This window comes from Rousettus aegyptiacus, unplaced genomic scaffold, assembly GCF_014176215.1.
Source record: "Rousettus aegyptiacus isolate mRouAeg1 unplaced genomic scaffold, mRouAeg1.p scaffold_m13_p_3, whole genome shotgun sequence".
Classification (NCBI taxonomy): domain Eukaryota; kingdom Metazoa; phylum Chordata; class Mammalia; order Chiroptera; family Pteropodidae; genus Rousettus; species Rousettus aegyptiacus.
Window position 1 is genome coordinate 82,916,031 of NW_023416306.1, and position 12,534 is coordinate 82,928,564.

At 41.9% G+C, this 12,534-nt stretch overlaps 1 protein-coding gene across 6 annotated transcripts in view; it reads left to right on the forward strand.

The window, feature by feature from the left end:
- NPTN (neuroplastin) overlaps positions 1–12,534 on the forward strand; it is a 61,719-nt gene that overhangs the window by 47,113 nt on the left and 2,072 nt on the right. For 2 of the 6 annotated variants that reach the window (XM_016124970.2, XM_016124967.2), the window contains 3 exons: positions 2,149–2,282; positions 5,046–5,319; positions 12,164–12,185. In XM_016124970.2, coding sequence (XP_015980456.1) covers positions 2,149–2,282; positions 5,046–5,319; positions 12,164–12,185 — 430 coding nt within the window. Of the gene's footprint in view, positions 1–2,148; positions 2,283–5,045; positions 5,320–5,615; positions 12,049–12,163; positions 12,186–12,534 lie in introns of those variants that run through there. The other 4 variants (XM_016124968.2, XM_016124971.2, XR_004956237.1 and 1 more) reach the window with 3 other exon arrangements.

Genomic DNA, 12,534 nt, shown 5'->3' on the forward strand with positions numbered 1-12,534 from the left:
CTGCTACTGTCCTCATCCAAACCACTCTCTCCCGTGCCTGAATTCCTTGCCTGGATTACTTCACTAAGCCACCAAATTAGTCTGGCTTTCACCGTTGTTTCTCTACAACTGTCATCCACATAAGTAGCAGAGGGAGCTTGTTAAAACACACAGATCAGTCCATAACTGCACTTAATGTTCACCAGTGGCTTCCCACCTAATTCAAGAGTAAATTCCAAATTCACTTCAGTAGCCTACAAAGTCCTATATGATCTAGGCTCCAGTTTCTCTGATTTCCTCTCCTACTGACTTTCCCTTGCTTACTGTGTTTCTGACAAACTCTGCCATGCTGTTCCTTGTGCATGATAAGCACACTTATCAAGGTCTTGGCCTTTCCTCTACAAGTATTCTTCCCACAGATATATGAGTAGCCTATTCTTGTTTTCTTTATGACTGTGCTAAAATTCAGCTCATCAGAAAGGCCTTCCCCCGTAACTCTTACTTTATACCTGGCATGTTGTGGATGATTAACAAAGGTTTGTCAGATGAATGAAACACAACTATAGTCAAAATGTGATAGCTCTTCTGCTTGTTGTGTCTCTCATTCCCCCGCCCTTCCCCAATACTGTTTTAGTGTATGGCCATGGAACTTACTCCTTGGACTGCTTGAGATAGTCCTTAATATTTATTGAATGAATCTTTAAGGAAAGGTGACCAGGTCAACCAGTAGGCCTGAGAAGTGACCTGGGAGAGATTTGGTGTGGAGAGAACAAGAACGAGCTAGCCTGACCCACTACTCCCTTCTGTAGTGAGGAATTTTACCTAGAAAAACAAAAAGACATTTGTTTTATAACATCCTATCTAGAAAAACCTTACACTGAGTAGTATTGAGTAGGGCCTTGCTCAGTCCATTCTTGTTCAGTAGCTTCTGGAACTGACCTGGGAAGCACAGTCTGAGAGTAGCAGGACTGGATTATTTTTAAGCCAAAAAAGGTAAGCTAGTCAGAGGGGAAACATGAGATCAGCCCATGATATAATACAATTCCATCCATAGGCATTTACAGTCTTAGCGATTGTATTTTGACATCTTATCTATCCAAGGACACTAGATATAGGCAGGGGCTAGAATTATCTCCATTTGATAATGGGTATAGAACCAAAGCACAGAGTAATTAAAGAACCATGAAAACTGGAATTTGGACCAGGCCTATTGATTCCCTTTTCCATCTTGGCCAATAAAGTGATGTCTGGCCTACTTTGAGTTTTATTGCTTTCAGATCGCTGTTAACTGGTGATCATTCCATAGCTGCACTTAGATGTGATGGAAAATATAGTTAAGATCAAAGAAGGCCAGATTCAAAGAATTAACCTCCATCTCAGCCTTCTTGGATCCTTGAAACTTAGTCCTAATTTTTAAATCACAGGTGCAGTTTATTTCTTCTTAACCAATTCCTGAAAGCAGAGAGGACCAGCAGTCCCTAGCATGTCTAGAAATTCCTCCAAGATTATGTTCATTGAGATTACTGCAGATCAGGTGGATAAATCAAAATCAGGTCCTGAAGCTGTTATAAACTCTCTTGGGACACTAAATTTCCTATTCATTCCTTTCTTTCCCTTATGAAGCTAGTTTGCTGGAGGCTCTTTCATGAGAGAGCCTTGGTCATTGATATTCATTAGATAACTTCTCTAGGCAGTCATTATTTTACATACCTTGCAGTAGATATGCAAATGATTTTAGGTGTTTGATCTCAGGGACCCCTCATTTCCTTAAAGGAATATATGACAGTGGACATAATCCATCATCGCTTTTAGTGTGTGGATGTTTTAAGAAAAACCATGACTGGTAGAGATGATAATAGCTTCTGTTTGCATGGCTTAATTTAGGGTAATTGAGCCTCTACCCTCTTCAAGTAGATTGGAGAACCACCAACATTATTAGTAGAAATCCATGTATAGTAATGCAGGTGTCTGCTTGGAATGCTTTGGTGGACAGGCGGTAGGGGGTGGGATGGGTTCCATTGCCCTGTTCTCACCTGAAATGCATGTTATCAAAGCTGAATTTGAGGGTGAGCCTAAAGAATGAAGCAGGGCTCTCTGAGCCAGTAGGTGGGACCTTTGTATCCTGTTCTGAGTGGGCTCCCATGGTAACATTCAGTACTCTTTCCACAGCTGCTCCTGACATCACTGGCCATAAACGGAGTGAGAACAAGAATGAAGGGCAGGATGCCGTAATATACTGCAAGTCAGTTGGCTACCCACACCCAGAGTGGATATGGCGCAAGAAGGAGAACGGTCAGTTCATGGTGAGTAGGAAGCAGCCCTGAGTCTCTGTGGTTATGGAGTTTCTCCTGGGGAGATCCAGACAGCTGAGCCAATTGCTACGACTGCCATGCTGGCATGGCTTGGGCCACCTTTTCTAGGGTCATGAATCTGGAGGGCACTGACTGTCTCTGTTCAGCATGGAATCCCTATCCATTATTTGTTAAAGCTGTCTGTCTGGTAAGGGATTAAACTGTTTGCTTTCAAAATAGAACACTAAAAGAGTTAACTCCACGCTTAAACTTTTATTATTATTTTAGCCTGTTTATTGAAAGAAAACACTGTTCTTAAAGTGGTCTTAATGTACCTTTCTGATTTTTTGGTAAGATAAGGCAATGAGAACAATTATTAGTATATTCCTGGAACACAGGAAGTACTGATTAGGAATTGAGGCAACCTGATGATGCCCAGGGGCAGCCTTAGACATTAGAAATAGAACAGTATCTATTCCAAAAAAGGTAAAAGAAAACATCTTTTCCAATCCATAGCATGATTCCTGATGATATTGGAGGTGTCAAAGGTTTACTCTCTCCCTTTCTGATTTAATGATGTTTGACCTGTCTTCTTTTCTGTCAAGGGTGTCACACATTCCTCCTGTCCCTAGGCCTTGTATGTCCAGCACTATACTTTTCAGACATCTTTATTGATTGTCAGTCTTCAGAATCAGAAGGGACCCTGGAGACTATCTAATCTAGCTTCTTTAGAAAGGTTACATATTAATCAAGGTAAATTAATGACAACACAAAGGGTCAAATACAGTTTTGTTTTGTTTTTTTAGGTCTATTTTTCTTCACACTCCATGACCTCTCAGTAATGTGTCAAGTGGTGATGAGGACTCTAACATGAACTATGATGACTAGATTTCAGAAACCCTTTCATAAGGAGATTAGAATGAGGAATGAAAGGGCTTTCAGAACAGGCCCTGAAAGATAAACAAAACATTTAGTATTCTGAAATGCTGGCAAGGAAATGCCCATTTCTCTTTATTGGTCCTTGGCAGAAAAACCCTTGAGTTTTTGTCAAGGCAAGTTGGGAGTCCTCATTGGGGATTTTCATCTCTCCTATTCTCATGCCCACAAACCCTTAATTAGCTGTTGTATTTGAAAAAACATTTAAAAGCAAACATTACTTCCTCTTACTTTCAAACTATATATCATTTGGGAGACAGAAAACTTTTATGAAAAAGGGATGGGGGAAAAGAGCTATTTCTAGGTTGATGCCTCTGAAAACTTTTGTTGAACAGCCTAAACTTCATTGAATGCTGAGATAAAATGCTTTCAATTTTTTTCTAGACGCTAGTTTCAGCAATGCTGTAACTTCTTTTTTTGGACAAATTACATACCTTTCTTGGACCTTTTTGTTTTTAAAGAGTTTAGTCCAATCCATTCCAAAATACGAGTTTTATCTCCTGTTCTTTCTCCCACAGCCTGCAAGGGGGAGCAGAGGATTGTCCTTGCTCTGTCTTCTGTGTTCTGCTTTCTTTTGTATGGGGCAGGAGGGGAGACGAGTATCTCTTATAGTCCACCCTTGGTTGTTGATGCTTCTGTGGCCTCAACTGACTGTCCTCTGTGTGGCAGGTATCCAGATGTTGAATCTAATGGGAACTTGTGTGAGTTCTTTAGAGGATAGTTCACACTCACATGAAGACATGATTATATGCTATCCTAGACCATTCTGAAGATTATCTTCCCCTTTCTTCTCCTATTTCTGATTCTCCTTTAGTTGTTACATAACAACTGACACAAGTCCGTTTTTTCCTTGCCTGTAGCCCATGAGATCAGTGCTGTAAGCCTGACCTAGCGCCACCCAGATCCCTGGTCATGCACTCGTACCCCTGCCATCCCATACATGCTTGGAGCTTTCCTGTCCTACATGATCAGCTCTCTTCCCCACAGTCCGGTTAAAATATAACTCTTCTTTGAAGCTTTCACTGACTCTTTCTGGCAGTGGCCACTCACTCTGTGCCCTACAATGCTCTATAGATACCTTCTGTTGGGGCTTTCCCCTACATCCCTGTGAATCCCTGTGACTATCCCTTTGGAGGTCTGGTTCCCTGTTGAAGCCCACCTCCTTGTTTATTTTGAATTATACTTTTTTCCTTTTTATCTCACCTTTCCCTTAGTAGGATTGGAAACATGTAGCTTACATTAGTAAGTATTTATTGATTGACTGAATAAACTTTCCTTTAACTCTGTAATTCTGAAAGAAAGGGAAATTATGAATGTCCCCAATACTGACTAAGAGCAAGTTCTTACCATTGATTCTGGAAAGTTTAAGGAGGCATTCCAGACCAAGTGTTAAGTAGATAAACTGGCTAAAATCATCAGACAGGCCTGAGATTACCAGACATGACTAACATGGAGGTCACACCCTTCCTTCTCCATCCTCTTCCTGTTACAGTTACTTACTCGGTATTTGAAGCAGCATTTTCTATCTTGAATTGGTCTTTTCCAGGTCTTCAGGGTAGGACCTCCATTCACTCATATACGTTGGAAAAGTCCAGAAGACCAACGGAGGGAAGCTTTTACTCTGGCTCTGTCAGAAGCTCATTGACTTCTTATCGTTGTTGATATTGAAGAGAAATCAGTAGTGCATGCTCAAAATTTCTTGGACAAAGATTGTTCTAAGCACTACTTCCTCATCTCAGCCAATGTCCTGCTAAGAATGGAGAACAGTGTCACTCTGCGTTGGGCACTAACTTACTTTCTCTTACTTTTTTGTATTCCCACTTTTCTGGCCCTGAGCAGGAGATTGTCAATACCTCTGGCCGCTTCTTTGTTATCAACAAGGAAAATTACACAGAGCTGAGCATCATGAACCTCCAGATCACAGAAGATCCTGGTGAATATGAATGTAATGCTACCAACTCCATTGGCTCTGCCTCCGTTGTCACCATCCTCAGGGTACGGAGCCACCTGGCCCCACTCTGGCCTTTCTTGGGAATTCTGGCCGAAATCATCATTCTCGTGGTGATCATTGTTGTTTATGAGAAGAGGAAGAGGCCAGATGAAGTTCCTGATGGTAAGAGCATCCCTGCAAAATAGCTGTGATGTTGGGGTTGGTTCGTTGGGTGGTGTCCAAGCACCCAGAGAGGACTCTAAGGATTTTGGGATTCAGTCCCAAAAGGAGAGAAGGAAAATTCTTATATTGATTTCTTATCCCCTACCCCTAAGATCAGCCACCTAGAGCTATAATTACTAGCTCTGTCCTTTCACTTGGGTGTTCTCCAAACCCCAGTCCCATCTGCCCTTCAGGCCCCGTGTGGGGAATGGGCAGCTGTCAGTCTCTTTGTTCAGCTCTGTCCTCCTTCAATACAGATCATCAGGCAGATTGAGCTTGAGGAGAATCCAAGTCAAGCCTAGAAGCCACCCCAAGATCGCAGGCCACCTGGCCTTTCAGGCAGATTTAAGGTATCTAATTGGTTGTCACATGGTTGCCTGGTGTAGCCCCTGTAGGTCACTGCCCCAGTTCAGTCAGACCGTTCTTGGGAAGAGCCATGGGAACAAGCCAGCATTTGGTTCCCTTGGTTGGTTCCTTCAATAGATTTTCAAGGTTCTTGGTGAAGCTGGTACCTACCGTTTGACTTTTCTGTGTCTCACAGACAAGAATGATAGCATCTGATCCATCCATCGCTGCCCCTCCCCCCACCCCCTGCCAGTTTAGGACAGAGATAGTTAAGCAGTAACACCTGGAGTCCAAGCCCGAGGCAGCCCCCTCAAGCTGACCTAGGACCAGAGAAGGGATTGATAGTAGAAGCAGAACCACAGAATTGTTAAGCATTGGAAAGAACAAGAATCTCAGATTGTTGGACATGCTTAATCAGAAAAGTCCTGGGAGATTTTTATATGTTTTTTTGTCGTGGATATTCCATTTCTAACCCTGTGATTACAGTCGGGGGAACTACTGATGGACACTTGTATCAGTAGTACTTCAGATGCCTGACTATCTCCCCATCCCCACCCTTCTGCCCTATAATATCACCAGCAAAAACAAATTAATTGTCCAGCCAGCCATTACCACCACTTGCCTTTCAGTGACTAGACTAGAAGAGTGTGCTCCTAAGCTTAGCAGAGCCCGACCTTGGGTGACGGCGAAGATGCCAGCCCTAGTCTGACTGTTCTGGGCCTGTGCTTGTATATTGTGGTATTGTACCCTGCCCCACAGAGTTGGCTTTGTCCCTGTGACTGACCAGTGGGGACTGTAACACACACCATGTATGTCAGGAGAGAATACTAAAGGAGGTCTGGTACTCCCTCAGAAAGAGTGCAGCCCTGAAGGCATGCAGTGGATTCAGACTCGCTGGAAGGACATGTTTGAGAGCAATTGCCACTTCTCCTTCTTTTCTTCTCAACAACTCCTAGTTCTCCTTGCCTGCACTAAGTAGAGTGAGTATTCTAGTGAGGCTTGTGAAAAGGTTTTTGTTAATGCTAACAGCGGTGTTCGGGAATACCTGGTGGACTCCGCTTCAGATTCAGCAGTGGACCTGATGGAGAAGTGGGGTGGGCCTCAGTTGGAAGCAGACAGGCCTTCGTAAATATAAGCGGGCCAGCTCCCTGCAACATAAGACTGTTTCCAGGGTTTTTACTTTCCTTTTCCTAAGTCCATAAAACTGCTCTTCTGTGAAGCAAAACTGCTTTCTTCGGATTTTCATATATGCATAATACTTTTTCTCTAGAGTTTTCTCTTTCCTGCTACAAATTAGGACTCCCAAGGCAGAATACCTGTATTTACAGCTGAGAGTAAAGGAGGCGAGTTGACTGTGTGATTTCAGCATTGGCTCTTTGGGGGCAGTTGTGCCTCACTCCTGAAAAGGCCTTTTTCAACTTCTTAGAATGCTTTTGCTTTGCTGAATGTTACCTTTCCTCAGTCCTCCTTTTGGAAAGGTTGAGACGCAAAAAGTCAGGTAGGAAAGGCAAAGATGGGCTTCAAAACCAGATTTTTCATTTTAAGACAAGTTGGCTACCACTCTTGGTAGAGAGACACATTGATTTAGCACGTCTTCATCAGGTTCCAGTCTTCCTTCTAGGAGGCGCTTCCCAGCACATGTCAAAGACCTTCAGGTTAGGTTTGGTCCAAGCAGCACTCTTATCTGAAGGGCTCCATGGCTATTGAACTCTAATGGGGTCAGTTTGCTATAGGAGACATCTGTGGCCGGCAGATCTTCTGAACAGTGTCCTGGAGGGAAAATACCTCTTTTAAGCTAAATTTTTAAGAAGGTGAATGAATCCTGCATAAAGAGATGACCAGGATAGGTGCAAAGTAAAACATCTAGTCATGCTCTAATCTCTTGGAAGAGTAACATAACAGCTTTTATTTTTTTGTTGTTGTTGAATTGGGGTGAAAAGTCTAGGATGCTGGAATTACCACCGTGTTCGCCTTCTCTCCTTCCCTTCCTGACAGCCAGCGTGGTCCAGGTTCCATTTCCATCTCCACATCCCTGCCCTAGCTCCAGCATTTCCATCCCATAGTTTTCTCCTTTGTCTACCTCTTCCTCCCCAACTCCTCCCTCTGCCTGACCCTCTTTGTTCTTTTCCTCTCTCGTAAGTAATCATTAACAAAAAGTTGATTGTTCCTCAGTTAGTTTCCTTATGCTGTGGCTTTTTCTTTTTTAGCTAGTTTCCCCTCAACTACTATGCGATTTGTGTATGAGCGTATGAGCGGACTTAACTGCATATGCTGTCTTCTAATATGCCCCTCCCTAAATTTACGTATAGACATATATATATTCCTTTTCAGAATAAATGATTTCAAAACATGATATCTGATACAAATTTGGAGTTTTAGAGGTGACAAATTTTTACAGTCTGTGGCTCTGTGTTGACATATTAATGCTATTATGAAAATGGACTTTTTATAGGCTTAACATGCTTTTCCTGTTAGATAGGTACTTTATTATCAAGATACACCTATTATTTATTTCTGACTCACTATATAACTTTTTTTCCATTAAAGATTTCATATAAAACTCAATATTCATATTTGAGCAGTCTGTGAGTTCTTGGTGGCTCAGCCCCTCATTAGAAAAGTACTAAGTGAACACAACTTTGAACTTACAAAGTTTAGTCTGAATGTGTTCCTAGAAAAGCAAATATTGCTTTAGAATTCTTACATAGGAAATGCTTAAGGTTAAGGGTTAGCTGCTTCCAGGAAAAAAAAAAAAAAAAAGAGGCCTCTGTCTTTTTGTATCATAGAGTATATTCAGGATATCTTATAAGTGAAACACACCTAGACCTCTGTAGGCTCTTTCAGAGTCTCTTTGGGGATTGGGCGTAGTCCATTGACTTGTAGGTAAATTATCTGCCTGTCACCTTTTACTTTCGGTATTTTTAGTAACAGGTGAATCATGGAGCCAAATAAGGGCTTTTTTTTTTGCTTTACTCACCTCTTAACAACTTTCTCTTAAGACGTTAAATGCTAATTCTCTAAAAATCTAGGTTGAGCTAGCATCCTTTAGCCTTCCATCCATCTTATAGCTGGACACATGCTTGGAGCACACCTTCTGTGTTGGTTCCCTGCAGACTGAACCCAGAGAGTGCTTAGTGTATCCTTTCCAGTCTCCCTTTCTCAAGCCCCTGTGGTGATGGGGAGTGAATCTGCTTAGTTGTTGGGGCCCGGCCCTCAGGTTACCAGACATTTCAGAAACCTCCAATGAAAATAATAAGAGCTGATTTAAGAAAAGTGCTGGTATCTAAAGAGTTTTCTATTTTCACATTGGGAGGATAATTTTTATAAGCAAGTCAGAGGAACTTTTCCTTTAGGTACTGGTAGAGAAGATAGTTTAGGTTTTGGGGGTGGACCATTTTTAGTGGCTCTCGTGTATCTAAACTCTTAGACACTTAGAATTAAAAGCTGTTCTAATGTTCTAAAATCTATTAGTTGGATAAAACATTTGGTAGCATATGAAGCTTTACAACATGTCAGGAGTGTTGAAAAAGAAATGTGACTTTTTTAAATGACATGCAAAGCATGCATTCATTGTCTCTTAACTAGGGGTCATTGGATCAGTACCAAGTTACCTTATGGAGAAACTAACAATAGGACCAAACAAGAAAGGAAATTGGAAGTAACCGTTTCTCTCAGTTAATCTTCTCCGCTGAGATCAGGCAGAATTTAAGTGGGTTCAGAAAACATAAAACCCGATCCTCAGTGACATGAAGGCAATGAAAAAGGAGCTTTAAACCAACTGTCCACTCTTGGTTATTTTGACTTTAAAGCCATCTTTTTGGAGGTGATATTGAGTCAGGTAATCCGTTATTTGCTGGGCATGGCAGAGTACCCCTCCAGAATATGAGGCAGATATAGGGGAGTGAGGGCTCTAGTGCATTCGGTTGGGAAGACAAGATTCAGATAAACCGGTCTGTGCAACAGCTCCACCAGGAACTTCACTCATAAGATGGATTCCAGAAGCGTCTTGTTTCCATTCTCCCCCCCACCGTCCTCTTCCTCTCATCTAGCCAGTGGCTGTGAGTAATGCCCAGGTGGAGAGAACAGTCATTGTTTAAGCAGCTATCTTTTGGCCTGAGGGTTTGGGGGTATGTTGATACTTGTCGGTTACTATGACTTCTTTTTTTTCCCCCCTCAATTGCATCAAACCCTTAAAACATGGTGGTAAGTGAGCGATATGCATGCTTTGGAGTTTGTTTAATCTCCGCTTCAGTCTATACGATGCACAGTTCATAATGTTAACACTTTTCTTCAAGTTTACTTCATTCACTTTCACAACTAATTTGGATTTCAGTTTGCTGTTTAATCCTCATTTACTTTGATTTTTGTACCTTTTTTCTGTAGTTCTGTTCTTTCCCCCTCTCCTGATTGCCCTGTTAGCGGTCAGGTTGTTTTTTGTCTGACCTGTAAAGGGAGAGTGGTGCTGCAGATAGCGATTCAGTCCTGGAAAGTAGGAGGCACAAGGCTCCTTTCTTTGCTCCTTGTAAATGTGAAAGTGGATTTGGGAAGACAGAAATGAAGGGGCTCATGAGATTTAGACACTGGCGTGATTAACAGCTGCTCCCACTTGCAGGCATGGCCGCTACACCAGAGCCACAGTTGCTAAAACCCTACCCCAGCCCTTTGCACGTAATTGGCTTGTTGGGCTGGACAGTGCTGTTACTAGTCAGAGCCCAGGGCACACCCCCTACAAAAGAAAAAGAAGCTTGTGGTGTGACGTGCTTGGGTTGGTGCAGACAGCATCATGCTTTGAAAGGGATTAGCCTGGCTATTGTGATTCCCCCTCCCCTGCTTTTTCTTTTCAAGTTGGGAGTAGATTGGTGATATTTTTCAATCAGCTATCTTGCTTTAGACTTTTGTATTTTCAGGTGCATAGCTAGAGCACTAACAATATTCTAAATTTGCTCCGATGTCTTCATTTAAGTCCCCGAGTGCTTAGTTCCTATTCCTAGCATGTAGCTGAGCTGGCTTGGCAGGGATGTGAGAGCATTAGGGTGTCATGGTGAGGGAGGATTTAGGCTGGGCTTGTGTGTCTTAGTACCTGATATGTCTTTGTTTATCTCCACTGCATACATAGCACACAGATGTCTTGGGTGTCCTTAAGTCTTAGTTTGTTCTCTGTATCTGTTTGATAGTGCACTGTTGTTAGTAGTAGAATCCTGTGGACACTGGTGTGTCGCTAGCCTATTGTTTTGGCTGATAAGTCATTGGTTTGTGGTTAGTTTTTCTTTTTTTAATCTTTTTTTTGCTCCAGTCACTGTGTGTGCTGGCGGTGGCTTTGCCTCTCCGTTGCCCTAAAGGAACAGGTGGAGCAATGTCTCCCTCTGACAGACATTCCTCCTGACGTGTGCTCCTGCAGATGCCGACACTGAGGCTGTAACCTCCATAACTGCTTCATGTGCACCAAGCCCCCTTGTGGAATCCTGCTGAGAGTTTTTCTGGAAGCCTTCAGTGAAACCAACCCATTGTGAATCATTGAGTCTACCTAACTTTTGTAAAATAAAAAGAAACTAAGAGCATTTACTTGTTCCCTCCCCCTTTGTGGGCCTTTAAAAAAAAAAAAAAATCTGTGTATGTATATACCTATTTAAAGAGGACCAAGTTGCCCTTAGTTGAACCAGGAAAGAAAAACTTAGAAATCAAAACCATAAAATACCAATTTTAAGAAGGCTTCTAAACTCAAATAATGGAAGCTTTTTGATTTAAAAAATCTCCTGCCTTGTCTGGGTTTGGGTTCTGGTTTTGGCCAAGGCACAACAATGAACCTGTCTTTATCTGAAGATGTCACCACTATTCAGCTTTCCCCCGTGTGTCACAGAACATCCTCTGGTATGCATACAGTTGTTGCTGGTATAGCCCTGCCTGGCTTCCTCCTTCTCAAACTCATTCTCCAGACTAGACTTTCCTAAAGATTACACAACAGCAAGAACGGTGTCCTTTGGGGAGGTGAGGATGTGTGGCTAAATGTATAGAATATACACATCCATCTACATTTGCAGGATTGAGCTAAAATTGTCCATGCATTCCCCACAAGAAAACAAACAGCAGGATTTTACAACTGAAATGTTGGTTTGTCTTCTCATCTATTTAAGAGTGAAGCACTGGAACTTGGGGACAAGATGAATATAATGATATTGCAGCCTATCTGTCCGCTACAGTTGCAGTTTTTCATGACAAGCATTCAAAGTGTTAACTAAAACCATTGAAACAACATACCTGCCATTAGAAACTTGAATCTAGAAATAATAACTCCATGAGTGTTTTGCACCTCCAGATGGAATGGCCTTGAATAAATGCTATGAATAGCCATGTTTGCCACTTGCCGTTTGCTCTTCTGTTAATCCTTATGCCGAGTCTCACGATTTTTTCCTTTCTTCTCCTGTCTCTCAATGGATTATTAAAAAACTGAATGCCTATGTAGACGATGAACCAGCTGGGCCAATGTAAGTACTTTATTGACCATTGACTCAATAGTTTCTGACTGAATTATTTTGCATTTGTGGTTTAATCAAATGGAGTAGCTAAGATTGTAAGGGATGACAGTGAGAATAAATGTTGCAGTGAAGATTTCTCAGCCTGACATATGGCTGACTGATGGCTATTTGATTTCCAGGACAGGCTGTACAGTTTAAAATTTTGCACATCCCATATGCTTAAATTGATAATGTGGAGGAAGTGATTGGTATATCCGAGACTTCAGGTTTTGTTAAAGTTAATTTTAAGCTGAACTGTAGCATAAATAAACGATTGGTTCCATTAACAATTCAGTGTATCCAAGATATAGAACTGCAA